Source organism: Carassius auratus, chromosome 15 (genome assembly GCF_003368295.1).
Source record: "Carassius auratus strain Wakin chromosome 15, ASM336829v1, whole genome shotgun sequence".
Taxonomy (NCBI): Eukaryota; Metazoa; Chordata; class Actinopteri; order Cypriniformes; family Cyprinidae; genus Carassius; species Carassius auratus.
This window is the reverse complement of record NC_039257.1, coordinates 12326013-12352219: the sequence shown is the minus strand read 5'-3', so window position 1 is coordinate 12352219 and position 26207 is coordinate 12326013. Positions and strand designations below refer to the sequence as shown.

General features: G+C 37.3%; 2 protein-coding genes across 4 annotated transcripts; both read right to left on the bottom strand.

Moving 5' to 3' along the window:
- Positions 1-13: 13 nt before the first annotated feature.
- LOC113115131 (GTPase IMAP family member 8-like) lies at positions 14-2430 on the bottom strand. The gene is made up of 2 exons (XM_026282433.1): positions 1976-2430; positions 14-1797 (listed from the first exon to the last, which is right to left on the bottom strand). The coding sequence occupies exons 1-2, from the start codon at positions 2001-2003 to the stop codon at positions 1226-1228; spliced, it is 600 nt and encodes a 199-aa protein (XP_026138218.1). The 5' UTR covers positions 2004-2430; the 3' UTR covers positions 14-1225.
- Positions 2431-3652: 1222 nt separating this feature from the next.
- Positions 3653-25735, bottom strand: LOC113115129 (ubiquitin carboxyl-terminal hydrolase 2-like). 3 transcript variants are annotated; one of them, XM_026282428.1, is made up of 14 exons: positions 25536-25735; positions 23450-23537; positions 18872-19562; positions 9926-9976; positions 8916-9039; positions 8718-8829; positions 8300-8410; positions 8143-8207; positions 7153-7256; positions 6994-7071; positions 6825-6903; positions 6512-6619; positions 5602-5722; positions 3653-4766 (listed from the first exon to the last, which is right to left on the bottom strand). In XM_026282428.1, the coding sequence occupies exons 3-14, from the start codon at positions 19514-19516 to the stop codon at positions 4691-4693; spliced, it is 1674 nt and encodes a 557-aa protein (XP_026138213.1). In that variant the 5' UTR covers positions 19517-19562; positions 23450-23537; positions 25536-25735; the 3' UTR covers positions 3653-4690. The 3 variants fall into 3 exon arrangements, with proteins under 3 accessions (XP_026138213.1, XP_026138212.1, XP_026138214.1); XM_026282427.1 differs by lacking the exon at positions 25536-25735 and adding an exon at positions 24034-24156; XM_026282429.1 differs by lacking the exons at positions 18872-19562; positions 23450-23537; positions 25536-25735 and adding an exon at positions 13486-13971.
- Between the last annotated feature and the right edge of the window lie 472 nt (positions 25736-26207).

The window sequence follows — 26207 nt, the reverse complement described above, 5'->3', positions numbered from 1 at the left end:
AACATAAAACAGAGCAAAACAGTTTTTAGTTAGGCTTACTTTGTTTACATAGGAGCAGGCAATAATCGAAACAGAAATATCGATGGAAAGGTGACACGTTCGCACTGATAACTTTGCTTGCACAGGCAAGACATGTTTACACAACATTTATTAATCCAGTTTGAAACAATTCTAAATCCACGAAAAATCAAAATGTATTCAATGTTTGCATAACTTGCATTTGAATTCTCATTCGAATTGGAAACGGTTCACATCGACTTTGCGCAATTCTACTTGGCGGCCCTCTTTGAAACACTTCTCAGACATTTATTTCAGCCCTGTTCACAACAAGCACGATAACTATAAGGATAACGAGAAAGATATAGTTCTAAAAATCGTTCTTAATATTAAAGAATAGCAGAGTTCACACAACAACTATAACGATAAAGGCACAGAGAAACGATATCGTTGGAATCTCTTTCAGACCATTTTTTTTTTTAGTTTTTTAGGTGATTATAGACACAAACATTGACAGCTGTAAAGGGTCAGATCAGCGCGTGAATAGAATAAACAGACGATATTGTCCACTGAGGTGGACGCTAATATCGTTATCTTTATAGTTATAGTTCTTCCGTGTGTACGGGGCTTACAGCTAGCCTACATCTCTGAATGAATGCGACAACATTAAATTCTCTAAAACTGTTCACTAAGCTTACGGTTATATTTAATATTTGAAATGAAATCACAAATGAATTCTGACAAGAGCTGTCTCATAAATGGTTTTTATGCTCAAAATAACGTTAAAGCTTATTTTACATGTGTTGCCATAATTGAAGGCGAACTACTATGTTACTAAATGTATTTATTTCAGGGCCTGGCCCTGCAGATCACCTGTCAATCAAACTACCAGCAAAAGGTCAATTAAGAGGCTAATCCAGCCTTTATGAATCCTGCCAGGCCACAGAGCACCACTAACATACATTTGCCATTAAAATCACATTATATATGGAAGACTGTTTTGTGCATTTTTCAGCAAAGGTTTGTCTTTGTCTCTAATGAAGTCCGTGTTTAGAAATGAAAGAAAGAAAAAAAAAAAAACACCACAGCCAGTGGGACAGTTATCACTAAAATAAAACATAGCTATTTTTTTTATTTAAATACAAATGCTAATTACAATGAATTGCCTCAACACACAATCGCAAATATTACATTTACATATAGGCCTAAACACAGGTCCATTCAATGTTCAACCAGTCCTGGCACACATTTGCTTTAAAACGTTAAGCAGCTCAGTGACCTGATTAAAGTCTTCTGGACATTTATTATTCACAACATGGTACCGGTGGCCACACTTCCTCAGGATCTCCTGCAGAGGTTCACCAATCTTTTGAATGTGCTTTTCAATAGTGCTGCCTCTTAACTCATCGCCCCACGTGAAGAGCACCAGAGTGCGTGACCACACCGTGTCCCCAAGAACACCCAGATATTTCTCCATAGCACTTCTGTCCCACTTTCTGAAAGAGTCCACTGGGATAACAAGGAGAAATATGAGATATCCGGGAGGGCCCAACATCACACTGTGCAGGATCTCCTGTTTCACTAGTTTGGCATCAGCCAAACCAAAGAGACTCCATCCTGGAGTATCTACTACAGCAAGCCTCACGCCATACACCCAGCCAAATCTCCTCACACACCGTGCCGTCTTCTTCCCAGGCTCAAACTCGCTGCGTCCGAGGATGAGGTCTCCCAATGAGCTCTTACCAGCGTGTCTTCGACCCAGCAGCACGAGTCCCATCAGAGAACCAGCCTCTGGGTTGTCTAACCAAGATCCAGACAATACAGTCAAATCAAAGGTACATTCAGATACCACTCACAATAAGCAGACCAAACAAGGTTAATACTAATGAAATCGGTCATAAGGCTTTATTTACGACCCCACCTCCCCTTTTAAAAGTCATGTAACAGACTGATTGAGTTCAAATATGTAGAATCTTACCATATGGTGTCTCAGTGCTCACTGCCATTCTTCAAATGTTTCAGCCCATTCTGAATCCTTCTTCCCAGTAAGCCACTCTTTACTTAGAATCAACTGCTTAACTGTTCAACACACAATAAACCTTGTTTTCCATGTTTCAAAGTTCACTTCTTAGTTCTGTGGAAGTCCTCTACATTGTGACGCACATGCTTTGACAGGGAAGGGTCAATCAGGTCAGTTTAGTTATAAAAACGCTGGCCTGATAAGGGTTCAGAAGACTTGTGTGGTGGTTTCCACAGATGGGGTACAAACTCGGTGCTTATCACTTTTTTTGTAAAGCAATAAAGGCACAAATCCCGTGTTCTCAAGGTATAGTTATTAGAAGGGGTGCACTTATTTGTTTCAGTCTGGTTCTCATAAGAGATTTGTTTTTGTTCTCACACTGCATATAGCGTGAGCCATCAAATATAACTATAAAAAAAGTAATAATAATTATAATATTACTGCACTTTATTTAGTTTTTTTTTATATATATATATATATATATAATAAACTAAATAATAATGTGTGATAATACTATTTAAAATTGAAAGGTAGGTCTAATATTAAATACAAATACAATTATATTTATATAATAATTTATAGTAAACTTAAAAATAAAATACTAATATTTACTACTACTTTGTTTGCCTCTTTAAGAAGAATCGCTTTATGTATTCCCCAATTCTAAGTCACATTGGATAAAAGCGTCTAACAAAAGTAAATAAAAGCATTTTCATCATTTTCAAACTTAAAATCATCAGGCTTTTATTTTGGCGGGTTGCCGGCAAGTAAGTGTAAAGAGCTTCAGTGAATGTGTTACAGTATAAATATAAAGATTTCTATTACTAGAAACTGTATTTAGCGGTCTCTCACATTTTGTATATAAATTTGGGAAGCATGGATAGAAGACAAGTAAATAATGTTATTCCCTTTTTACCAATGTTGTTATGGTTAACTAAATTAAAACTATTTTAATTTAAATTTTGAAATAAAATATAAATGTTAGATGGGAAAACTTAAAAGACAACTTGTCTTGGCAACTGAATGAAATAAGTTACAAAAATAAAGCTAAACATTAAAAATTTAACCCAAATTTCAAAAGCATAAATTAACAAAATTACTAAAACCTAAAATGAAACAAAAAAAAATTATAATTCTGAATATTAATAAATACCCTAATTTGAATTGAATTAACATTGTTTAACAGTAAATGCAAACCAATATTTAATCTCAATCTAGTTAATCACTACTGAGAGATATTCATAATTTAGCTTACAATTACAATAAAAAATTGCTCTAAAATAATTTATCGCCCTTAGTTAATGTTGATTTACATTAATCAAAAATTTTATTTATTGTAATTTAATAGACCTGAGTATGGTCTAAAGGCCCCGATATACTATAAACAAAATAAGTCAGAAACTACAGTAAGTTTTTTAAAGTATATTGGGGCCTTAACAATGAACAGCTGTCTTCAAAACAATAAATACTGTAACAATGTATTGCTCATTGTTAGTTAATGCATAAAATTTAGTTAACAAATTGACCTAATATTACCTTGGTGTAAAATGTTACCTACACACCCACACACACACACGCACACAATAAAGAGTGTTCTTAAGTTTTGATAACAGGGTTATTAAATGGCAAATAAAACAGTTTTCATATAATATTTAATAGCAAATAAACACTAATTTGTTAAGCCCTATTTTGTAATCTTTTCATTCATATAACGCAGACAAAACACAAAGGATTGTAACAGTTCATTCTTCTAAAATTTCCTCATATATATATCATTTTATTTTGACTGCCATCGTGTGACTCGTATCACATCGTCTTCTGACCTGTAAGCATAAATAGATGCTGTTCTCTAACCTCTGTTAAATGAACTGACAACAGTAATGGGTTATTTTCAGCACCACTGTATATAGTACATTCTCTATATTGCATCATATATAAAAATATACCGATTTTCATTTGCAAAACATTCTTTCCATGTTGTTCAATGGCATGAGATCAAGGATCCATTTACTGTCAGCATCATGTCTTCCTCCCATCCTATCCTTCCGACCCCATTTCCATTCAGAGCAGTTCAATCAATGATCAATAGCAGCCACACTGAATAAAAGTCATGCCACACGTTGTTCTCTCACCACCACAGACTTTCACAACAAACAAACTCCCGTGACTCCCTCAGAAAGTGGAGGAGAGAACAAAGCATACACAGAAAAGATGATGGGTGGGGTAAACGGGACGAAAGATTGTGGAAGAGGTGATGAAAAGAACAAGGTGTACTGTAACAGGCCTGAACAGTGCACTTCCAACCGGTTCATCTCCCAGGAGGACATCATAAAGAAAATCCAAAACAAAACAAGTGAAACAAAGTTTTTAATATTGAGGCGTTCTTGATCAAGAGAAAGGCGCATTGGGATGAGTCTGGTTGCGGTGCATAGAGAGACGTCTTGGGTCGGAGCCACTTGGGTTATTGCCTGATGACGAGCTGCCCTGACACACACACGTACACACAGAGGCGCGAGGACCTCTTAAACACAGTGGTGGAGCGTGAGAGGGCATTTTGTGCACTTCTCCCGGTGGCCAGCAGACAGTGATGTTCGTTCTCCATGACAGCCCAAAGGAAGCAGCATAGTGTGTAACGTGCCTTCAGCCCAAAGGCTTCGAGTCCACAGTCCGTCTTCAGAGTCCCGCCCGCTCGTAGAACAACACATAGGCGTCACTGCTGCGAACTTGGCTGGCGGACATTGGCGTGACTCTGGAAGAAGAAATCCACACTTAATATTTTTTGACCATCATATTGGCATTGAAAATCTGGGAATAATATCTAACTGAAAATATAGGTTTAACATCTCAAAGAAATTCAACATGATGGGAAATGAATAAATAGAATTCAAGATGATGCATTTCTAAGTGTAGGGCCCTATGATTTCCACATCACAGAAAACATGGACAGAATTGCAGAATCCCGTCATAAAAATGGAATCTACTGTACATCCCGGAATGTCATGGAATTTGTCATAGTTTGGGTGAATTAATCAAAAGTAGGTCATTACACTTACACCAAATCAAATCACGATACGCGATCCTCAATGTTCGCTTGGAACCTCAACCGAGGTGGTACCGAAAAACTACAGGACTTTATGAATCTCAAGATCATTCTGGAGAACATGATGATCACATGGAGTTCATGCAGCTCAAATACAATTCAACTTAAACGTTAAACTGTAATGCTTTTAATATAATTTGTAATAATTGAAATTATTATATAGCATTAACATGGCCAAATATCATCCAATTATTCAGTGAATATAGTATTAGTTGAATGTGAGTGAGATTAACAGTTGAAGACGTGGGATTGGAAGCATTTTTAAGGAAGCGTGAGTGGGAAGCAGTGCAGGAGTGAGGGAGGAGGTGGAGGAGGATGGGACACAGGAAAATCACAGCAGCTAGCAGGTCAAATGGAGCTCTGCTGACATGCTAACCGTCAGGATCACTTCCCTGAAAGCTAATGTATGATATACACCTTTGGGAAATCTACTGGTAGTCATGCTAAAGGAAAGAAAGAGCAGGAGGGGATGTAAAGCAAGTACCTGGAGTCGTTATATGTGTACCATTCACCGTTTTTAGGATTGCAACAGTACGCTGTGTAGTGGCCTCCCATAGTCGTGCCTGAGTGATTGGACACTGCATACAAGTTATATACTGCACTGCCTGAAACAGAAAGATACACAGATAGTCAGGCTGGAACAAAATGCAAGATACAGTAGTTTACTGTGTAACCAAAATTTTTATATATATAAAAAAGTGGTACTTTAAATTATTCAAAAATAAGAGACTTAAAATAATGATGTATTTTAGGTCTCTTATTTTGAAATGTGTATGTTTTGTTATTTCTAGCTGGTAATTCAAAAGATGAGGGAGATCATCACCACCCATTACAATGGAAACACCATAAAGTAAACATTTTCATAATACATTAACAGCAGATGACTAAGCAGTCACCCGACATAAATGCAGATATTATCTGACTGTTAACTGCTCTGAAACTGTGAGCAAAACAACCACGTTTTGACTATTGATCACATGGAGCCACTTCTCCACAATTACGGCTTCTCTATCCCCAAATTTAAGACCTCCCGAAAATGATATTTAAAACTTCTGCTGTAATATTTAAGATATTTAAGTCTTCTATGACGTTGCATTGAATCAAAAATTTGTAACTATTATTTATAATGTGAAAATAATTGTTTATTTAAAACAAAACTCCTAGACCCTTACTGCTACAGGATATGTTATCACGTTCTAGACTGTAAAGTAATTTTCCATGATAAAAGCACTATGAAACATATTGTGACATACTTGTTGGTTAGATGGAGGCAGATCTAAATTCAAGAAAGATTTAAGTGGACTAAGTACCAGACAGACGTTTACCAGACGATCCAGTTAGCACATTTTAATTAAAATTATATTAAACATTGAAAAAAATCGGTGTTTACTCACTGCTTCTGTCAGAGGCGAACTCCCTGAGGTCCAGGTCTTTCATTGGGAAGTTGACGAAAGTGGACAATTTGCTGGTTCTGACGCGGGCTTCAGAGAAGCGCTTCAGATCTGAACAAGTGAAGCAGTTAAAGAGAAGAGACTCGGCACACTGCTGACCTCAGAGAGACCTGTCACTTCACGCTTCGACCTAACCCATCAGCACATTCCTGCACACACAAACAGCGTCCCGATCTTATCTGTGCTTACAGTCAACAAACGCACCGATGCACCGAGTGACATCACAAACAGATCAGACAGCATTAGAAAAGGATACGAAGAACTAGAATTTTAGGAAACTTCTGAACTGTAAATTTCTTCGTACATCGTCTTCTGGCTTTGCACCTGTAACACGTCTGGATGAAAAAACAGAGGAACGATTAGAGGTTTCGGTACATGTACATTTCCACATTATTAAAATGCTAGGAATGAATTAAACCTATTACCGGCTTCTCGTCCCCATCCAGCACGTCTTCTTTAGTAAACAGCCGCATGCAGTCCATTAGGCTCACCTCTCCATAGCCCTTTTAGGCAGAGGAACACCATTAACACCCACTCATTTCTCCAAATGCATGTCCATGCTCCATGCACGTCAATGAACTAACCTTGGCAATAGGTAAGGAAAGATCCCAGAAGGGATCGAACACAGTGGAACAATAGCCACAATCACTGCAGGTCAAAGAGCTCTTCAGCTGGCCTACGAACAGATCTGAGGACAGAGAGAGAAGAGGCAGAATTATGCTTTGTAATGGAGCACAATGATAACCCACAGCTCTCAGATATTTGCATAGCGCAGTCTAAACTATTTAAAATCATTTTTGTTATTCAAAATAATGGTGCAGTAAAATAAAATATAAATATTGGGTAAAACTTTATTTTACGGTGTCCTTACATGTACTTACAATTATAATAACAACAAATTCTGCATAATTACATGTAAGTAAACCTAAGCCAAACCCAAATCCTAACTCAGTTATGTAATATTAAATGTAAAAATTAATAATTACATGTATAAAATGTGTAATTACACGGTAACAAGGACACCTTAAAATAAAGTGTAACCAAATATTGCATGAAAAATATCAAAAACTTATACAACGTGACCAACAAACAGGCTTTCCATTGATATATGGTTTATTAGGATTTGACAATATTTGGCAGAGATACAATTATTTGAATATCTGGAATCTAAGGGTGCAATAAAAAATCTAAATACTGAGAAAATCGCCTTTTGAAGTTGTCGAAATTAATTATTTGCAATGCATATTACTAATCAAAAATTAGGAAATTAAAAAAAAAATTGGCATACAAGAAAAATAGATAATTTTGACCCATACAATGTTTTTTTTTGGGATATTGTTAAAAATATACCCCAGCAACTTAAGACTGGTTTTGTGCTACAGGGTCACAAATGAAAACTTTAAATGTTGCCTTGTTGTTCAAGTATTAAACTTACTAAAAAACAAATAAAATAAAAACTTTACAATAATAAAGACAATTTTATTAAAACTTTAAATAAACACAAAATTAAAATATAACAATAATATCTGACATATAAATAACACTAAAATAACACTGATGCAGTGTATACTTACCTACGATTTTGCTGTCTTCTCTCTCTAAGTACTTAGTCCACATCTTTTTCCCTTTTTCCTCATCACTAAAGAAAATGAACAAAATATATAAATCATAAAATCAAATTCACTACATCTCATTTTTCCACACTGAGGAAATTAAGGGCAGTGTGCTTACGGCAAGTGATCAAAGTCTTCCATGCTTCCCCGCGGCCGGACCGTCACCCTGTTCACTTCGTTGTGCAGGCCGTCTAGCAGGAAACGTAGAAACTCCTGAGCATCCTGCTGACTGGAGAGATAACATAAACATCTTAATACATAACACAACTACAGCCAGCTACTGATAAACAAAGTGAACTGATTGGATGTTAATGCTACAAGTGAAATTAGGCACTACAAGATTTGAATTTACAATTGAAAACCAATACCGAAAGATTAAAACCAACAAAGTAGTGATTTATTGTAAATAAGTAATTTTTATATTTTCTAAACGTAATTTTTTTATTTGAGAGGTGCTTGTTTGTGTAAAACTTGCTGCTATGATACTAAGATGGCCACTTTGAACAGAACAAAACCGTGTGGATGCTGAGGCTTACTTGTAACCCACAAATCTGGGTGCGTATCTCTGAATCTGTGTTTTGAACTCAGAGGGACTGACGGCTTCACTGCTTGAAGAAGTCCACATTGTCTGGATAAGCTTGGCAAACTCTGAAGTCACGACAAAGAGAGGCTTTCAGTACGGTTAGTGGCGGCTGTGAAACCTGCAGGAGTTGTGTGGTGGCGAGCGCACTCACCTTCCATGAGAGCAGTGTTTGTGCGGCTGTTGTTGTTGAGGTCTCGGCGGTGGGAGTTGTGAAGACAGTAGTCTCGCAGGCTCTGTGTGTTGCTAAGACACTGAAGGATGGAGTTCATAAAACACTAGCGAGGGAAAGAGAGAGATAAAGGAAGAGAAATATTAAGAGCTAGATTTTGGGCTGAATTAAAAACATTTAAATGAATTCCATGACAGTGATTATTTAATAAAATATACACTGCCAAAATTAAACACTAAATAGACACAAAGAGCAATGAGCATGATAAAAAACATAATTTTTATATGAAAAAATAAAATGTTATTTTTTGACAAAATGTACTACATACATTTAATTAATATAAATATTTATCTACAAATATGACACTGTGTACATGCTCACTAAGCAGAAATTAGAAAGCAACGGTATCCACAAAACAAGTGACACGTCGTCTAGAGTTTCACAGCAGCAGATTTGACTGTGATGTGTAAGAGTTTATTTTTGGACTGTACACATACTGTTGCTTGGCAGAAGCAAGTTAAGTGAGTGCGAGAGCGAAGAGACATCATGAAAACTAATCTTGCCAAATGGAAACAGATGGAGGAATGTGAAATCGATATGAAAACATTTTTGCTTCTTGCCGCTTAGGTGTGTTAAAATCACAGATTTGACAGTTTTGATCTATTTCTAGCACGCTAGATGTGCTGTATTTAGTGTATATATATATATATATATATATATATATATATATGTACTACGTATATGATAAAAAGTAGTGACAGTGAAGACCTTCACACTTCATTGTTGTGTGATTTTTTTTTACTGATTTGTCTGGTTTGTGTGAACATGGGAATCAAATTCTAGAGACGAAATGTAATTTCTGCATCAGCAGCGCCACCACATCTCCCACCGTTGAAGAAACAGGTAGTCAAGCATAAGTTTGAGCCAAAACTGGACAAAAATTCCTACTGAAAACAAGTACACACTAGTACATCCCATTTCAAAACACTTACTGTGTTTCCCAGATTACGAAGCCCCACCAGGCCTTGGGCACTCTTTGAGTTCTGAAAAACAGAGAGGAGATGAGATGTTACCACAGGTCACAGGCTAGATGTCAGCGACTAATCATACATTATCAAATGGACGGAAATGTTGCTCTTAAAAGGTCAAATTAGCTGTAATTTTGACTGGATTTCGAATTTCCAGCCAGAATGATTAAATGTGACCACACCTCAAGGCAAGTCGTTCCAGGAAACGGAGATCTATGTATCCATATAATCTGTTTTTTATTAGAGGTGCTAGAGTGTTAAAGCAGACCGGCCAGTAATCTGACACCATGTTGTTTTCTGTCGTGCCAAAGCACGGGAGGGGAAACGTGATCTACCCTGTGCCGCCTGGAACTCTGACAAACTTACCTGGTGCTGGCCAGGATCTTCACACAGACCACATTTGTCCCGACCGCCTCAGTGGCACAGCAGTCAATATTTGGGGAACAAACAGCTCATGGCAGTATATATCACACCAGGAATGTTTAACAAACTCATTAACTGTGTATTACCCAAAGCCACGCTTCCATGGAAAATGCATGTTGAATGCTCATTTCATGGGAACAGGCTCACCAGCCTAATTTGTCCTTCTCTGCTGAGTAATATCAACACTTCCAAAAATAGCATCCTTTCACATGGGATGTCCGTTCATTGGCTGATTTTTTTATCGTCACGGCAACACTGATCCCGGCAGCCATCTCTGATGGCCAAAGGATTTTTACAGGCACTAAACCAAGACATCATGCAAATGTGGCCATCCAGAATTCTGCAACATCCTACATAATACTGTACTAAAACATCAAATGTCCCATTTTACATGTCCCGCTGCATATCAAGGAAACATTTGCATATACATACTGTATATCTCGATATGTTTGCATTTGCATTTAAATAATAATAAAAAAAAAAACTCTAGACCAAGTGATCACTTACTGCTTTTTATTAAATGAACATATCTATATGTAACAATAAGTGCAAAACAAGTACAGAAAGTGCATTCTGTCAACTTTTTAAGTGCATGCAATTCACAATTTACACTGTGGAACTGGGGGAAACGTTCAGACACGTTTTTTGGGGGGAAAATATGCTTGAATTTGAAATATTCTATATTCACGATATTTTCAAATTTTACATCGTCGTCAAAATCATTGTGATATTATCGCTAATATTCGATATATCGCCCAGCCCTAGTACAAAGTAGGTCTATTTTAGGTTGTTGTGATTCACTCTGAAGCAGACGTCCACTGCTGTGTGAAATGAGACAATGCTGCTGTTGCTGTTGCCAAAGCAGCTTGTGGTTGCTTCTCAATATAGGGGTACATGTACCCTGCAGCTAATAAACATCTCATAAGTTTACAACATTTGCATCACTTGGTCTCAGGATGAAAAGTGCATTTGGAAACTCTGGAGGAACCTGTTAAAGGGTAAGAAGAACACCTGCCTGAATGAGTTATGATGAAAGTTCCAAGGCAAAGCTGTATACACTGGGTGAAGAACTTCAATGTATTAGTTGAACAGTTTTACTATTTCCATGCATAATGAAGCATTAGAACATAATACAATAACTTGATATGTTTTTTTTGCCTTTATGTTGTTGGTATAGTGAGATTTTATGTTTCAAATCCTCCTCTGTAGCACTCTTTTCCCTCTATTTCTCTGCTGGCAGGAGAATGTGGAAGTGGGTCACGGTGTTCTGTTCAGCATTCTCCCCATTACAGAGGTGAGGGAAGACTAATCCTGCTTTTATAACAGCTTGCTGTGAGAGGAAAATGTGGAGCAAATACCCAGCTGAAACATCCAGACTGGCAGCCTTCAGTCATCAGCGAACACTGACCCACATAATATTATTTAAAGATCTCTGGTAGTTGGCTTAAACCGTGAGATGAACTCGTTGTACTGTTTAGAGTTTATACCATCTCTGTTTTATGTCAACTTTGTCTCTTGACCTACACTCCCAGCCAAATAATTCCACACATCTCTTAGCTGTCTGCTGGTTAAGGTTTTCCTTGTAACTTTCGTCTGTTTAAAGAAGCCTTTTGAACCCGGACACAGTTTGTAGACCTGCATTTCCCAGGAATACTCAAGCTCCTGTGCCAAAATTTCTGTCCCATGTACCAATGTGTTAAATTAGAATGAAACACTTCATTTGGACCGTCCTGTTTCAGCGAACCAAAATAAAGGCACTGCTGGTACTCCATGTCCTTCACAATCACATTATACTTGTCACACCTCGGGGGGAGTTAACTCACCAAAACTGCATGGAGAAAATCCTGTTTACACATGCTAAATATATGGGTAATTTAATATATAAGTGTCCTGATGAATATCGAAGCACATTCCGTGACGCTGAAACTAATAGCGAGGAAGATAATGAAGGCTCAGTGGCAAAGTTGTTCCACCAGGCCTAGTCCTGACTGGTGGCATGGGGCAGGACTGAGAGCACTGCTGAATGCAGGAGTGAGCTCTAATGGGATTTCTGCTTATTACGTAACAACGAACAACCATTCTGAACTGCCTCATGCGTCATTCATCAGCAGCATGCAGGTTGCTGTTGCTTCACTTCAAAAACTAATCAAGTGTGCCTTCTGGTAAACCCAATGTAAGGTGCTCTCATTGAAACCTAACCTTTTTTCTATGGCATCGATAAGACTGCTTCATCAGTTTATCTCTAAGTGCACACCTGCATACACATAACATAGCAGCCATTGGTTAGAATAAGTAAATGAACCGAAAGAGCAAATGCAAGATTAATTTGCATTATATAAGCAGTGACCTGTCAGAATACTGATCCCTTAAAAGAATTAAAGAGAGCTTACTGATGGAGGTAAGTGCAATATTAATGACATCACAGCATGAACTACTTTTTAAGGCTTATTCAGTGGGCCTCAGTTCATTCATGCTTTATCATGTATTCCTTGAAATTAACTAGCATCTATTTTATGTTACTAGTACTTATTTTTATTGCTTCAATCCAATGTTTTCACTAGTTAGTTAGGCACCAGTACTTATTCCAGTCGTAACTAGTATGTATTCAATTATTTTGTAGTATTTGTTTGATGCATAGTATTTCTTGATTTGCTACTGTTTCTCATTAGTCTTAAGTAGCTATACTATTGGTACTGGTCATGTCAGTGGTTCAGGTACAAACACTATTCACTTACGACCACAATGTATTCTGATAGTTACTGCTTATCTATTTCTGACAGTTATCAGTTTTTAGTTTTACAAATAGTTACTGAGTGGACTAGTATGTTTGTTGGTTAGCTGAACAAATACTAATCAAACGAGTTATTGGAATATACCAATAACTATAATATAAACTAGTAAGAACTTGAATAGTTTATATGAGCTACAAACCCCGATGGTATTCAAAGACTAAAATGCGATTTTTGTAGTAATAAAATCATTTTTACCTACACGTAATGAACAAGTAGTAGTGAACCTAGTAAAATAATAAAAACATAACGTTAGTAGAGGGTAAATGGTAATACGAATGGCCGTAATACGCCTATGAATCGTGCTCATACCTTGGCATGATTAATCAGAAGTCCAACGAATGTGGAGACCAGCATGCAGCCGGCCATAGTAGAGCTTTTCCTCCTCATGTCCTGTTTAACAAGGGGGAACGCAGTCGCAGGTGGCTCCTCTGGTATTGTAACTGTATATGAATGTCGCATTCTGGGCATAATCAATAAAATCCTTCCGCGCTGTGTAAACATTAACTTTAAGAAAAAAGCTAACGTTACTATGGACGTTCTCGCATCAAATATTCCAGGGTCCTTCAGGTGAGCAACCTGATCAGGAAACGACCTCTTCAGCGGTGCGAGGCAGCAATGGGGACGAATAAAAACATCGCGCGCTGACCGACTCACTACATTTGGAACACTATTCACAAAAAAATAAACGAAGAAACGTGTTCTCAAATGCAGAGAGGAATTCCCTCCCGCGTCGAAGTAGACAGATGAGAGCTCTCAAAAGTGAGGGCAGCGAGCGGGAGCTGTAAGATTGAAGGCTGGAGGCAGCGCGCGGATCCATGTCTTTACAACAGTTCCGCCCACAAGAGCCTAGCGCGCGCATCCGATGTCACTGAGGGCAGCGGGTTAAACATGCCGCGATGACAGAGATTTACAAGAATCGTGTGGCTGTCAAGGACTAACTATTAATTTTAAAATGGAACTCTTTCAATTGTTGGTTGGGCTCTGCAGGACATTTTGTTTATACTGTTGCAAAATGTATACTATATTATAACACAGGTATGAAATTGTGTATACAAGTATACATTAACGACAAGAGATATATACTATGTACAAATTAAAATGTAAACTACATTATTGCCCATCTCTAATTTGCTACATGCGACTATAGATAAGGAGATATCATAAAGATTAAAATTATAATTTTTTTGTGAAGCTGATTTGAAACTGTATTGTAAAACGTGCTATACAAATACATTAGAATTAACTTACAGCTGCAGTTATTCGACAGGAAAAATGTTATAAATCATACTGAAAATAGAACAACTGTCAACAATGGTAAAAGCAACAAAAAGTGGGACAATATGTCTAGTCTTTTGGGCTGGGCTCCATGTTTAACTCAGCTCAGCTGTCACCCTCACCACAGTATTAGAGAAGCATTAAACTTTGCCCGTAAAAGTGGCAGAGAAATTAGAACAGGGTATGAAACACACTAAGCCCCAAAAGAGAATGACACACTGAGGTTGTTATGCTCTTATGAGACGGTGGGTCAAATGTCATCAGCTGCAACCCAATTCTGGATATACTGGAAACACGTAATGCAGCTTTAAAGTTACCTACAAGAACAATGTCACTTTTGAAGGCCACGCTCTATATGCATCCCACATTCCTATAGACTTTAATCAATGCAGACGCTATATCGCATTTACACATCTGAAAACGATGTTGAGAAGGATAGACAAGTCTTTACAATGAATTCAAGGAATCTATTTTTTTCTTTCTGGCTATGTCTTATTCACACCATATCTCACTGAAGTTGATTTCATTGTAAAGAAAACCTCAGAATGTTGAGCATGTTAATCCATGTTTATATAGAAACAGGAAGTTGGGTGAAATGGAATTTTAGAAAGTGAGATGGATCACTCTGACCCTTCCAGTCTTATGACTAAGTCTATGTACACAGCAAACAGCAAATGAAAACACTTCCTTGACATGCCACAGAACACAGCAAGGGTGAAAAGGTAAAGGAAACAGGGTGGATTAATGCGTTCCTTGAAATGTATAATTAAACACTTTGAATGAATGCCAAAGATCCATCTGGGCTTTTAGCCAAATGACTTGATGTGCATCAGAGCACCACTATAGTTGAATTTCATACAAAATACAAGCTCTGATTCTGCTGAAATGTGCAAAAACTCTCTATAAAAATAAGCAGGTCACCTGTTATGAAATGCTATGTAAACTGCAGCACAAATTTTTGACGCTCTAATAAAGAAACAGCATGTTATGATTGATTTAAATTTAACACTGCAAATCTCAGTAGCCAACATACAGAAAACTTTAAACACAGGAAAACATCAGAGGGACACTGTACTTTGTAGAATTTAATCTTCACTGGGGTTCTTAAAGGACCTCATGTGAAGATAATAAGAAGTCCTGAACTTTCAGTGTTCTCTGAGATATACTGCCAATAACCAAGAGTCAAAAAGGAGGCAGTTGTATTCAGTAGGTTTTGAGCCTCATCAAAACAAACATGAAACATTTTGTTAATGTTAATGTTAAAAGTAATGTTAATGTGGAACAACTTACATTCTAACAGACCTGTTATTTAAAAAAATCTTGGCTCAATGAGTAGGTAGTAGAAAATATGACGGGAACTGCTAACTCCTGGGTTATGCAAGTGCACAGTCTCTATGTTTGAGACAGACTGGCATCATTAATAAAACCACTGAATGGAAAGAGTCAGACTGTGGCAGGGAAACTGTTGATGCTGGCCCAGCCATGCAAAGACTCTCAGTAACACTAACCTACTATTGGCTGGGAAACCGCAGTAGTTTAATTGTAGTAGTCGGTGACAGGGCAAATTTGTTGCAGCCTGTGCTTTTCCTCACACTGATAAAACTGATTTGATCGGCAAAAATACTTTGGATAAACCAGAATAAGGACAGAAATATTAGGCTAGTAATATATACTACACAAGAACGCAAAGGCACTGCAAGTGCACAATCCCGCACACCTAATGTGTGTTCTAGTGTTACTTTGGTGGTAACAAACGTTAGTACTCATGGGGCTGATAGTGTTACCATGAAATGTACCTGTGCCACTGGACTGGATCAGTTCGATATTTGGATAGCTTGAAACATGTTAACGGTTTAACGGTAACTAATAAAGTACCTAGAGAGGATCTCTACTGCCTTGAATGTCAGCGGAGAACCTTGTCTCCTAGATGGCAACCGGAACAAGACCACAGGAAACAGATGGTTCTTCTGCACAATCTGACTTTGCTGCAGCCTGGAATTGAACTGCTGGTTTCGTCTGGTCAGAGGAGTACTGGCCCCCCACTGAGCCTGGTTTTTCCCAAAGTTTTTTCCCCATTATGTAACAATGGAGTTTTGGTTCCTTGCCGCTGTCGCCTCTGGCTTGCTTAGTTGGGGACACTTAATTTCCAGCAATTTTGTTGACTTAATTGCACAGATACTATTTAAACTGAACTGAGCTGAGCTGGATGATGACATAACTGAATTAAATGATGAACTGCCCTTTTGCATTACTGACACACTATTTTCTTATTTAATGCTGTTCAGTTGCTTTGTCACAATCTGTATTGTTAAAAGCGCTATATAAATAAAGGTGACTTGACTTGTCAACTCTGAGTAACTGTTTTCATTTTGCAATTCATATTGTTTTGTCTATTCTTACAAATCGTTTGATACTGTATGTATTTAGTTATTTATGCATTTTAAATCTAAATCACAGTGGTGTCCATCATTGATTGAATGAATGTACGCTGTTAGTGAATCAATGCAGTGGGCGTTTACTTCTGAGTCTACAATCCATCACACCTATTCAAACAGAGCGCTCTGATGAGTGGGGTTAATAACAGGACATAAAATAACCTTTTACTAGATTGTGATGTTTTTATGTAAAAATATTGATAACATAAGTACTAAATCAAAAACAAAGGCAGTTCATGACCCCTTTAAATGCACAGCTATCCTATAAGTCAGACCTTACTGCTCAGCACTGCTCATTTAGCCTGGGCTTCCTTGTTGAGCAGTAACTTAATAAATGACATAAACAGCAACTAATAAAAAAATTTTTTTGCCACAGACTGTATTCAACAGAGGTTTTTTTTTAACTTATTTTTTAGCATAATGTAAGCAGACATTTTCATTTATCATAAGAAGCACTGTGAATCCAACACATTCTTTAGTTTAATGGCAAAACTCTGATATGGATATGTTTAGAACAGTTAGCATACTACTTACTTCATAGTATACCCTGTAATGTATACAGATTATCATATATAAAATTGCACTTTTAATACATTTTGAGTGGAATAAGTACAAATGTCATTAATCTCGAAAATGTAAAAAAATCACAGCTGGGTCATTTCATGTCAACTAAACCAGAGGTCCCCGGCTCAAATTTGTCCTAATATTGTTTTCTGAATAAAGATTAACATGTATAGCTATGAAAGCCAAAATATTAAATGTCATGGATGAATCTTTACTGAGTAATCCACTATTTTGTAGAGGGGGGTCAAAATGGCGATTTTCACCTGAGATTCAGAGCCAAATTACAGGGGGTTAAAAATGACTTCAGAAAGATGGAAGCATCAATTAATTGTTTATACAGATATTGGTAGGTATATTAGTAAAATCTGTTGACTTCAGCAATCTTTGTTGCATTATGTGCAAACGGTGGCCATTCAAAACTGTGGAAAGATCACTTTTCAAGTTTTATAAGTGTGCAGAACTGTAACGTAATACCGTTTTATATATTGGGTCATAACAAAATTCCCTTTTGGCATCTTAATTTTTAAGGCCCTATATTTTTCGGTTCCATAGATTTTGTTTTATTATGGCTCCAGGAGTAAATCATTAAATTGTACACATTTTCAGTGGTCAAAAACCAAATGTTTGTCACTTAAAAAAAAGACACTTATTTTCTTTGAAAGAGCATTGTCTGAAGAACAAATAATGTTTAAACTAGAAATGTATCTTGTTTCCTTCAGTCAGAACAACTGCATTGAACATACTTCTCTGAGTGCCATATATATTATTTTCCCAAAGATTGCCTGCCTGTAACTCAATAAGTATTAAAGATATTGCTATATGGTTTTAGATTATAATCCTTAATAAACTTTTATTTTGGAGTCTTCATTTTAAAGGTCCTACATCGTTCAATGCCAGTGATATGGGGGTCTCAAAGAAGCATGCATGATTAGCATATAACTAGCATGTTGTTAGCATCATTAACAAATACACTAACTGCGATCTTCATTTTCAAACGTTAAACCATTAAGCTTTTATTTTGGCGGAAAACTGCAGGGATCCGACAGTACCATGTTTCACTATTTAATTAATTCAATTGCAGTTACTGATAATTACACCAAACCATATTGCCCTATGTAATAGTAGAGTTTTCACGTTACTATAGTATTCTAAATTTACCTGACCAAATCAATAATTTTATCTGCAACTTCATAAGATGACTTCACTTATATCACAAGAGACACTTGAAACACAGCTGAATGTTACACATTCCTTACACCTCTCAGCACAAACTCTTTTGAGCCGAAAGGGCACTTGTGTAACACTTGAGAAAGGAGAGTGATGCAAATTTAAGGATCGGTGAAACACACAATCCTAGCATCATTCTGCACGTTATGGAAATAAATGGGTACTGTCCAATGAGAAAACATGAATGCTCTTACCGAGGACTCTCTGACTGGTGAAATGGAGCGACAGCTGGAGGAGAATCGGCTGCTGCTGCTCTTCAGGCCGTCCTGCGTTGAGCTCCGTGAGAGGCCGTAGCTGGAGCGTGCGCTACTGTAGGAGTCAGATACATCAGTGCCTCGGCTCTGGTAGGACTGCTTCAGGCCACTGCCACTGGACGTCTCGCTCAGGCCCAGAGCTGACAGATCGTGCGTCAAATCGCTCTGACTCACCGACTTCCTACGACTGAGGGAGATGCTGGAGGACACGGGTGAGGAGGAGAGGTAGCTGGTGGGGGACGGAGAGTAGCTGTAGCTGCTGTATCCTGAGCCTCCATTGAGGCCCGAGCCATAGCCCTTAGCCGGTGTGCGGCTCAGGCTCTCACTGCGCCGGCTGCCTAGCAAATCGGTGCGAGGGATGGGCCGACCCCGGTCCGGCTCAGACAAAGAGCTGTAGTTGCGGGAGCGGGAGGCGCTTGAGCTCAGGTAGCTTGAGGAGGAGTAGCCTGAGGAGGAGCTCTTATAGGGGAGCTTGTCCCGCTCGTAGGAGCCCAGTGATGAGGTCAGGGAGGAGCCATATGAACTGTAGTGACTGGTATAAGAAGAGCCGCCATAGCGTTTCGCTGTAGAGGAGACACGAGACATGCTGGGAGCTCAGCTGGACGTGAGACGATTTCAGGCTGCATGGACTCTGTGAACGAAAAGAAGAAAATCTGTTGTATAAAAATTCTGGCCAATATAGATAAACCAATTATTATTTCCCATGTTAAATTCGGCATGAAATTAAAATCTGTTTAATACATGCATATTTTTTATAGTTTTAAATGTTTTTGACCTTGAGTAGTTTTCAATTAAAATGTTATAACTGGAACTTCCGTTGAAATGCTAAACCTCACTGGTGATGTTTAGTCAAACCAAAAATGATACAGAGGTAAAAAATTATATAAATATTGTTCAGTTTCTTGCAAGATGCATCATTTCATGTCTTTACACATAAATTTTGGTTTAATTTGGTTTTGTTTGTGTATGTTTTTTGGACCCTCAAAGCGTGAATCCCATTTTCTTTTATTATAACACTGACAGACTGCAAAGGTTTGAGTTAAATATCTTCGTCTGTGTTCTACTGTATAAACAAAGTCACCTAAGGTGCCCTAAGGGTAAGCAGATAAACATCAAATTTTAATTTTAGGGTAAACTATACCTTTAAGTGATCATTTATATCTCAATTTAGATGCATAATACAATTAAATATCCAATAAAAGCCAATAAAAAAAAAATAAAATAAAAAAATAATAATAATATCAGCTAATAACCAAAATGGTACAGATATTTTGTGCATCTACAGCTGCTATGTATAAATATAAGTTATTTTTAAGTGCACTATGTCAAAGGGGCCCCATCTGACATCTACACTGACTGATGAGATATAAATCATTTTAGCTCATATCAACCAACAAATTCCAAAATGCCTCAAAATCCCACACACTGAAGGTCGGCTGTTTCATTACGTGTGTATTTCAGCCTTAGGGAAAGAGTGTCTCTCTTCAGTTGGGCAATTTCAGTCAAAATGGTAGGGTATAAACACTACCTGTTATGAATTTTGAATGACTGTGTCATGCCCTGAAGTCTCTTGTGTTCTGTGCGCTTGATCCTGAAAACATATTCCATGAGTAGCAGCATGTGACTCTCGTCCAAACACAGCACACACACTGCGAGGGGTGATATTACGCAACCTATGGGGGCTGCACTGCTAGCACGGGACGGGACCCTGAATGCAGCTGGCGAACAAAATGAGTGCCATTGTTTTCATAGGGGGCCTGGATTGGTGGTACAGCCCGAGCACCGCACTGAGGACCCCACTGTTTGAATGAAACAAGAGAGCTCCCAGAGCCGGGACGTGTGTTATGGCGGCACAGTTTGTTCTTGTGGAGAGACGGGCTCTTGTTCACAAGGCAGTGCAGCGTCTGAATAAATAAAAGTATCTGGTGTCGTTGATCCGTATAGGGTTCAGTGTGATGGCTCTTATTTCTTTAATCTATCTCTCTGTGCACTCTCTCTCTCTCCCTCTCTGAGTGCAGCGTTCACAAATGCATCAATAATTCAACACATAGATCTAGGCTATAGGCTGCACGCTGCAGGCAGTCCAAAGCACATGGCAGACTGACGCTAACAAGCTTTCACCAGACGAGAACTCTTAAGACAGTTGTCCACTGCTTTCACATTGTGTTCCCTCTCTTTGGCCAGAATAAAAACAGCCAAAAGAACCCTACCATATGGTATTGAGAAAGCTCCTTAATATTCTAACCGCTGTAATGCCACGACAAACTAGTCTAGAAAAAGAAGTAGTAGAAAACATTTCGTTTGTGCTGCACTTCATTAATAGATGAGGTGGAAACTGATTAACAATCAAAGAAATGCAGAGCTGGCAATCTTAACTGAGGCAATGTTTTGCCAACATGGCAACTTCTTGCCTACAAATCTGAGGTTTATATTAAAAAAGGCAACTGATGACAGAGGACATGGGTAAAATTAACTATTATTATTATTATTATTATTAATTTAATATTATTAAACAAAGAATGATAATAATGTGCTCTCTTTATTATTGCATATTTATAATATATCACTATTAAATAAATAATATTGAATATGATATTTAAATTACATTTACAAGTAAGATCCTTGTGAATGAGCTGCTATATTCTAGGGAAAAAACTTTTGATATGAGGAGATAAGACAGTTTTTTTTTTTTTTTTTACTTCAAGATCATTAAAAAACACAGACAAAAATGTCAAGGTGTCAGGGATTTAATGTATTAAACAATACTATTAAAAAACTTAGGGTCAGTAAGATTTAAAAAAATATTTTTAAAGACGTTTCTTATGCTCACCAACCCTGTATATATTTGATTTAAAGAATGACAAGAAAAACAGTAATATTGTAAAATATAACAGTATTAAAATAACCATTTTCTATTTTAATATATTTTCAGACTTCAATATCACATTAATATGCGTATTTGCTGCTCAGGAAAACATGTATTATTATTATTATCAGTGCTGAAAACAGTTGTGCTGCTTAATATTTTTGATGAAAGTTCAAATGAATGGCATTTATTTGATCAATTTCATGCACACTTGCTGAATAAAAGTATTCTTTTTTTATCTTTTGAACAAAATTGTGTCACTAAATACAAATATGCTAAATCATAGAAGCAGGCTCTGTTGTCTGCAGTCATCTTTTGTGAGAAATATTAGCTATTAGTTACTACTGATAAAGAAACTTAGATTTTTTTTACAGAATTAAACCTTTTTAGTAGAATGAGTCTGGATTTTGGACTTTTTCTTCCTCACAGAATGCTGGTTCAGTATGTCAGAAGTCAGTGGGGGTTTAGTCAGTGGTCAGGGTCTGAGCTGTGGGATAGTCTCCGGCTGCAAGCATGTGACAGATGAGGACTTGTCACAGCAGACGTGGTTCAGCCCCGTGATGCCTGACAGACATCCACACTTGCATTCATGCTGATAGACGTGCTGTCATGACGTGCACACCACCACTGCTCCTTAACATTCACATCCAACACGTCACAACACCTACTTTTAGCTCTTCAGCATTTGGAAAGCTATGAAAGCCGGTTTCCACCTCAGAGCAAAAAAAATGAAAAGGTGACTTAACAGTTGTTAAAAATGTTAGCCACGTAATTACATTTTGACTGTTACTCTGATACAGAAACATGCCTCAGCAGAAACCAAAATGCACTAAGAATTGCAAAGAAGCATCAAAAGGTCAATAAAAATATCCTGAAAACAGTTTAGCTCTGAATGTGCTGTATAACTTCAAATATCAAAACTGGTCTCCAGAAAATCGCTGTGACATTAAACCATCCTAAAAAAAAAAAAAAAAAAAATGAGAAACTTGTGCAGGTGTTTGTGTTAGCAACACAAACAAAATGCTTTAGACTTGAGGCAAAGTCTTGGGTACAGCTATATTTACCCTGAAATGTGAGCAGATAAGAGCTCGGTGGCTAAACTGACGCCTCAGCCCCCTCCTATGACCAAAAGCAATCTGGCAAGACTCGCCTCGCAACAAAACCTGCCAAACCAAACTCAAAATCTACCTTTTTATTCGCAGCTATGTTACGCGGATCAGACTTGCACTGGTTTAGTCTTTATTTTCAATGCTTATACATTCTGGAAAGACAACATCAGACCAAATTTTAAAGGCAGCAGGTCATTTCAGGTTTTTAAATCATTTACAGCGAGCGTAGACAATCCTGAATAAGGAATGTGGAATACAGATTTTGTAACACTCTGACATTAGGGCCATTGTCTATGAAAAGGAGACAATGGGGATTAACGTGAGCAACTAAAATTACAAATCAGGGGTACAGACACACAAAACTGCTTTGGTGTTTTTTAATTTCAAAAGATGAACCCAATAACTTGTACTGGATTAACACACCCTAAAAATCTCCAGAGACAAACTGCAACTCTGTATGTTGTTTGTAAGTGCCACAGCACTCTCTCGGTATCATGTGTGTAAAGTGCGCAAGCAGGTGGGTGTTAGGTTCGGGGTACCTACTGTAAATAGAGCCGTTCTCGGTTCTAGCAGATGGAAAAACAGAGGTGGCGGTTCATTATACCTCACATACACCGTTCAATGTTCAAACCTGAAAAGACAACAAAAAATACAGAAGAGGGTTTAGGAACATTTGGTGAAGGCAGTGTTTATAAAATAAAATAAAATATACAGCTTAATCAAAAAAATGGCCATAAACATATTATACAGATATATAAATATAAAAGCACACTTAGTACTAGACAAATAATAAGGAAACAGGCCTATATAAAGCCTATGAGACATACAAAATACAAAAGCATACATGACAACTCATTCCTAGGTTAATAAAGAGGTATATGAGAGCATCTTTTAAAACTACGTTTTTTTTAAACTAAATGTTCTGTATTGCTATGCCTCAGTTTAAATGTTAGACTTTCATTACAATCCAGACCCTGGTTAGGCTGAATGGATAACAATAAAGAACCTAACAACTGATGACTTGAGAATGTCACGCAGTCTCCCCCATAGAACTCACAATACTGGATAGCAGTCAAAACAGCCTAAAGTTAAAGAAAAGAGCGAGTCGATTTGGAGAAGAGGCTCACCAGTAGTATCTTCCATGGACAGCGTGTTGCTTTGGAGGCTGTAGCTCAAGAGTGAGAGGACCAGAGGACTGCATGAGCAGAGTGATCCAGAATGCTAGAGATCATATTACTGAGCTGGTAAATATAGCAATTGCCTATGACCTCCTTGGGTCATTCAACACTCCTGCATTCCGAATTGTACTTAAAGGATTCGTATTAAGACTTTTTATGGGCAGGACTGGGTTTACAATAAGATTTTTTACAGTTAGAAATGTTTGATGTAAACATATGAAATATCTTTTTGATTATATAATTTCCTATATTTATATAAAATAATTAAATATAACATTTTATATAAGACATATGGCGTGTTTTTATATTTATTTTCTACTTTATATATGCAGTTATATTAAATTAACATTTTGTAACACTGTCTACAAAAAGAAGACAATGAAAAAAAGATGGGATTAACATGTAAAACTAAATGGCAAATCTTTTTTTTTTTTTTTTTCAAAAGGGGAACCCATTGATTTTGATTTAATAATCTAAAAGCTTCTACAGAATTTTTTTCTTTTTAATTATTCTATGTAAGTTACATAATTAAACATTTTATGTTTATATAATATTACAATTGTATATGCAACATATTTAATATTTAAAATATTAAATTAAGAAGCTACTTCTCATTATGTCTATGGCTTGTTTAGCTGGGCTTAATATCCTAGTGACTGAGGGACAGATGTACTAAAAGTACTACATTATTGTCAAAGGTCAAAAAAAGCCGGTCAGGATAAATATGGGATAACTGTTGAGTTAACTGTTCGGAGAGTTTAATCATTTAGTAATTATTGGAGATTGTAATTTGCGTAAGTAACCACCCGAACTACTTACTGTAATACTTCTAAAACAAACACTTTTTGTCACCGTAACACTGTTACAACTGATCCTGATGGTGGGGTATGTTTTAACAACGCTGCATGACACTAATTTACATATTATATGAATAAGTATTATATTTATAAACTACTTTAACTAGAAGCAGGCAAATAAGGGAAAATCAAGGTCAAGGCCAAAACAAAGAGATGGTATCAAAAGGTTACACACTGCTCAGTCTCCCGTCCTTCAGCAGCGTGTCACGTGATCGAGCTGCAGCGTACAGCGCTACATCACTGAACTTCACCAAGTAACGTTACTGGATAAACAAAACACAACACGAGCACTTTGAATAAATGTCCAGCTTATGTTACTATTGCCTTAAAAAGAGAGACTGCACCAAACTGACCTACACGATACTAAACATTTCAAGACTTTGTATTCATATGAATACATTCAATCTGCAGGACTGGGTCTGAAGAATTAAATACCCAACTCGCGATTTACCGAGTCATTTCATACATTTATACCCAAGAAAGCTCGCCAGTCGATGTTATGTAATTAGTGAATCGTCCAGAAGCTTCCGAATCGAGTAAATCAGTGGAAACGGCGAAGACTGTGCGAGTGCGAGCTTTTACAGCATTACTCACCAATCCGAGCAAGACCATCCTCCTCCCCTCGCTCCTTCAGGACAGAGCCCACCGTGAGTGAGACTTCCACGTAAGCCACTTTGAACTCTTGCAGCCGATACACAATTGTTCACTGATGCTCTTCAACACAATGTAAATAATAACCGAGGCATTTTGGTTGTCTCTGTCCTTGTAATATTCCAAGCTCTTGACTTGTAGTCAAAAAACGGTTGCTCACTTTAACGGTGACGTCGGAGAGCGTTTCTTTCATCCCATTGGTTAATTCTGCTCTCGAACGTCATCACAATGCCACCACCCACACTGTAACCCTGGCGACGTGAATAAACACTTTTGAGATTAGAGATCTCGGTGCGTTTTAAAGGAACAGATTATACACCAAGGGGGAAAAATAAATAAATAAATAAATAAAAATAAATAAATAAATATAATCTGTATCATTTCACTCACGTTGTTTCAAACGTGCATGACTTTCTTCCTCACATGGAACACAAAAGGAAACGTAAGGCAGAATGATTTACACATTTTATTCATATATATATATATATATATATATATATATATATATATATATAGATAGATATATATTTTTAAACAATGCTATTGTGTATGTAAAATCAAAATTACCTTAAACATATTTATGGCCATGACAGCAATGTTGTTAACCAATTTAGT